General features: G+C 42.3%; 1 protein-coding gene across 1 annotated transcript; it reads right to left on the bottom strand.

Moving 5' to 3' along the window:
• CRLS1 (cardiolipin synthase 1) lies at positions 829 to 4969 on the bottom strand (the record flags this gene model as incomplete). The annotated part of the gene is given in 6 exon segments (XM_021389441.1): positions 829 to 1341; positions 2673 to 2764; positions 3110 to 3178; positions 3598 to 3683; positions 4126 to 4255; positions 4832 to 4969. Coding segments are annotated over 6 exon segments (603 nt in total), but the record flags the coding sequence as incomplete, so codon positions are not given.

Below are 5252 nucleotides of genomic sequence, written 5' to 3'. Positions count from 1 at the left end.
CAGAAGTCAAACCAGAAGTGTAATTGTAACCGGAAGCAAAAGTGAAACTGGAAGTAAAAGTGCAATGGGAGGTGGTACCATATCTGGAAATCAAAATGAAAGTGTAACCAGAAGCTGAATGGAATTGTGATAAGAAGTGAAATAGGAACTTCCAAAGACAGCTGCTACCGAGGCAGAAGACTGCTACGCAGGCAGAAAGCCACTAAAAGTGGGAAGAAGGCGGCTGCTACATAAGCAGAAGCAGAAATAGATGAAGTGTGACCAGAAGTTAAAGGGAAGCTAGAACCGCAAGCGTAACTGAAAGTGGGAGTGGAACCAGAAGTAATAAAGGAACGGAAGCGTACGTGTAACCAGAAGTGGAAGTGAATAGTGATCAGAAGTAAAATTGGAACTCTCTAGTGACCTTCCATTTTAACTGGCTTGTACTGCTTCCATAGCAGGGAAGAATGATCATGGGGGTCAGTGCCAAAGGTCAAAAGGTCCCAAGTCAAGCAACTGGAGATGCAGGAGATGCAATTTGTTTCAACCACTAGAAATCATCAGTACATTATGAGAAACATAACTCCATGCCTACTTGGTTTGGATGGACTCTTCAAGGCACAGCTGGCCATTCTGAGACTCAAAACTCTTCTCTGGTGAGCACAGTTAACACTTGCTTGTATATAAAAACAAACAAAAATAATATAAAGGGAAGGGACAGGGGAGAGAAATAACTCTTCAATGGCCTCTCCATATTACCCCAGAAAATAAAACAGCATTTGCTATCACTCCCATTTAAATTTTTGAAGACTCTGTTTGATGGTATTCTTTGTTCTGCTGCACGTGTCATAAATCTTAATAAGCAACGCTACTTTATTGACTTAGGTTGAGGTACAAAGACAAATTCTTACAACAGCTTTTTCTTCTCAGATCTAGTCAGTGTATTGTACGAAGATGCTAAAAAAGCTGGTGAAAAGTCCGTATTTCTTACTTCAAAAACAATACAAAATTATTAAAAACGTGTATGGCAGCAATTAGTAACCCATGTGTTTAAGAACATTATTTATTTGTTTTTATAAAGAACCTTATTTTTAAACAAATTAAAAATACATTGAAAAGTCTCTATATATACACACAGTACACGTTCAAACTTCATTTCACTGTGATGCCATGGTTCGAGCAGAAAAACATAGTTCTTTATCACAAGCCCAGTTGCATTACAACCATCTTCTTCAGTACAGCAAACCATGCTGCCAGGTCCTTTCAAGAATACTTCATTTGTTATTTATCACCTGAACTGTTTTTCGACCATAGTGGTAATAGCTATATGCAGATGTTAACGTTGTGAAAGCTGTGACGCACCTTTGAAGAAAATAGCTCCTGTAAGCCATCTGAGTTCAAGCATGACAGTAAACATTAACACTTGTTTGAGAGAAGACAACAAATCTGCTTCCATATTTGTAGCCATTAAAAAAAAATTGCTCCATAATTTTTACTGGCATGAGAACTGACTGATGTGAGAAACCATCCCTCTGCAGCACGAAAGGGGATTGTTAAAAAAATACAAAAGACTTGAACTGATCTTTATTTTAAGAAGTTCCACAGCTAAAGCACAAGTGTTGGCTTCAGCCTCTTTTGGTCTTTTCCCAGACATTAGGTAATAACCACACTTTATTTCCAAATTAGCAGCACTCTCTGTGTCAAAGGCAGGCACCATTCAGTTGTGAGTCAGTAACAGCCCTCTGCCAACGCACTGCCAGGCTCATCTACGCTATTTTTAGAGTATTCACACAGTACCCTGCTAAGTCACACCTAGCATTCCTTCACTACTCACAGCATGGTAACTCTCGCAAAGTCCCAAAGAAATAGCAAGGTGTGTCTTTCACAGACCCAATTCCAGGTTTAGCTTTCCAACAGGGTGAAAAACACATTTGACTGTTAAGATAAAGGTTCCTTATTCCTTAAAAAGCTTTAGTGACTTTTTTTTTGAAAAAAGACAAATAACACTGGATCTTCCACTACTTTCAACTCAGTTACTACGTAATTCTGCTATCTGCAGTTCAGCCTCTTGGTTGTGAACTCCTACCTAACACCTTAGGAGATATAATGCCACTTGTGACACCTGCCATCAGCTACAATGAGCTGTTCAGGTCTCCAGTGATGGCAGTGACACCCACGGCCAGCACTTACACTACACTCTGGTAGGCCTGTTCTCATTTGATGCGTCTCTTTCCTTCCTGTAGTCTAGGAGGAATCGCTGACTTTTAAAAAGGGTAGTAGGTACAGCGTAAAGCAAAGTAAGAAAATACTTCCTGTCTGTTTTTACTGATACCAAGATTTGTGCCCTTTCTCAGGGGCACTTATGGCATGAATACATAAGCAACCCGTACAGCCTTTTATACTGATCTGAATACACACTTTGCACTTGTGTACACCATGGCTCTTTTGAAGTCCTCCTTCTTCATTCTTACTCCTGGATCTTAACAAGTCTTATACAAATTAAGTAACAATAAATATATAGTTGCTACACGAGTTAAGAATAAATGTATAAAAATTCAGCCACTGGGGTCTATGAGATCATCAGAGCATCACCTTTTTGTTTCCCACAACTAGACTAATTTCAGTTACTCATTTCCTACGAAGCACATGAAATTATCTTAAATAGAAAAATTAAAGATGAAGAGATAGGTTACCATAACGTCTGCAGGTACACGCTGTCCACATAATTGAAAACAGGAGCTGCTAAAGAAGCCGCCACCAAAATCAGCTGAACCGCTGTATTCATCTGATAAAAGCAAAGTAAGAGGCATGACCAAAATGAAGCGTATTACGCAAGGAATACCAATAAGCGTTTTCATTACTTACTTACATATTAGCCTGTGTGCTACTAAAAAAAAATTAGAAAAAAATATTTTGAAACTTCTTTTAATGAAGCATCTTACACATTTAATATCAGCCTATGTACAGGCTGATTCTCATGTTGAAAATCTGTCAGGATTTAAGTTGACTCCAAATTAGTCAGCACTACCTCCAAACTGTATTCAGTAGTACGAAACTGCCTCTTCCCTCCAAACTACACGCTGCCCCAACTACGGAGAAATTATCTATTATAATACGTTACTACTCTTACCTTGCTAATGAACGTTGGTTTTAGTTGGGCTGTAGCGTAACAGGGATTAAAATACCTACTGAGCGTTCTCTGTTGGGAGAGGAAAGGGAAAAGAAAAACGCAGTTCTAGCATATTCCGTTTGATACACATCTTCACATGATACACAACAACAAAACAATGACAGTACGAGAGAACTACACTGCTCCTGCCCTTAGAGGCACTATTAGCCATCGTACAGAGGTAGGAGAAAAAGCTACCAGTAGCTCTGGCTCATCTTGCTGAGACTTATTCCATGAAATACTGTTCTGCTTACAAACCTGGCACAACAACAAGTGCTGGGATACCCACCCAAGTCTGTGGCAACCATCAAGACTTGAGGAAAATCTCTAGGTTACCACTTGTTACACACTTACTCGATATGTATACACGTAAAAGCATGGAAAAAGATTCGGTCACACTAAAAAAAGATTACATGTTCATAACATTTTGTTTGATCTTACACACTTACCGGTGGAGAAAGAGTTTTGTATCGCACATAAAAAACAGCAGCAATGAGCGCTACATCTCTCAGAATGATCATGGAAGTGAGTGAAACTGAAAAACCAAGCCAACAGGATCTAGTGAAAAACCACGTCCAAGATTAAAAAGAAAACATGACAAGAAGAACACAAAACATGAAGCAAGAAATAACCGCTGTCAGCTTCTGAAACAGTTTTAGGCACAACTGCACAACAATTTTTAACATGACTTCTGAAAGGGTTTCATCTGACGGCTTAAGCCAGTCTAAGAAATCTTAAATCCTCTGATGTAACAGCTAGCTTCGAAGAAGTTACACTTGAAAGCAGCAGTGACGCGTTTTGTCTGGGCTGGAGGGAGCTGGGTTTTGTCTGAGTACTCACTAGCAACAAATAGCAAAGTACAACTGGCAAAACAAGCTGTGAGCTAAGCATGGTTTTCCTTCCAGAAACAGAAGAAACATTAACTTACAATGGATTAGCTTTTAATATAGTGCGCGCAAGCCATGACATTGTCTCACCTGGGATAAGATTTGCACACGTTAGGCTCACGTAGAGCACGCTGATGAGAATTTTATCAGCCAGCGGATCAAGAGCACTTCCCAAAGCTGATTTCTGATTAGCCCAATTGCGTGCAATAAACCCGTCCAACTGGAAAAAAACAACAATCAATAATACGGTGTTAAAAAGCAAAGAATAAAAGCAGTTTTTACATGCTGCTGTTGCAGAGAGGTTTCACAAACATCCCGCAATCCAGCTGCACTAACTGAGAGGCAGCCTGTTAGCAGATCCTCGTCTGGCTCTTCCCACCCCAGCCCCCCACTGCATTCCAGATTCTGCAAGTTTTTAAACACGTTCACTTCTCATTACTTAAAACAAACAAACAGACAAACCCACAAACAAACAAACGCTACAACTGACTTTTAAAAGGCACATGTGAAATTCGCCAAGTACTGCTCTGGTGGGTGCACTGGGCACACCTGCCAGCACTAGCGAAGCCCCGGTGCGCGAGCACGGAGCAGGCAATGCCCGCCTGGGGATGGTTGGCACCACGTCCCCCACAAGGGACGGACTCACATTGCCACAAAGCAACACACGCAATAAACCTCGTCTCCTCCTGCAGAGTGTAATTCTCATGCAAGATAGATTCTAAACTCCAACGCGCGGCAGTGGGATCACCGCAACCCACGCTACCCCCAAAGTATTTCCAAACTCACGTCAACATACCAAATCCGTTACGCCAGCCAAAACAAAGACACCTAGTGCAACATTGAAATTTTCTTCAACAATCAAATAGCCTAAAACTGGCGCCAAACCCATTCTTGCCATTGACAGTATATTTGGGATCGTCCATGGGTTTTCATACTGTAAAGTAAGAAAGCAAAAACTTCAGGCCGGGAAGGCGGACCCTCCCGTCAGTCAGCGCACGGCTACAGCAGGCAGAAAGCCCTGCCCGTCTGGGAAGCGCCCCGCCGTTACAGCAGGGCGCAACGTGGCACCCGGCTACCCGCCTCGGCCCACGCTTCGCTTCCAGGAGAGCGCCGACGCGCTGCCGGCTCCAAGCTGGGCCGCACACCTGTCGCGCCAGGCCGCGGGACCGCACTGCGAGGCAGGCGCTCCGGCCCGCCGCTCGCTACGGCGGCCGGTC

Source organism: Numida meleagris, chromosome 3 (assembly GCF_002078875.1).
Source record: "Numida meleagris isolate 19003 breed g44 Domestic line chromosome 3, NumMel1.0, whole genome shotgun sequence".
Taxonomy (NCBI): domain Eukaryota; kingdom Metazoa; phylum Chordata; class Aves; order Galliformes; family Numididae; genus Numida; species Numida meleagris.
This window is presented reverse-complemented; position numbering and strand designations above follow the sequence as displayed.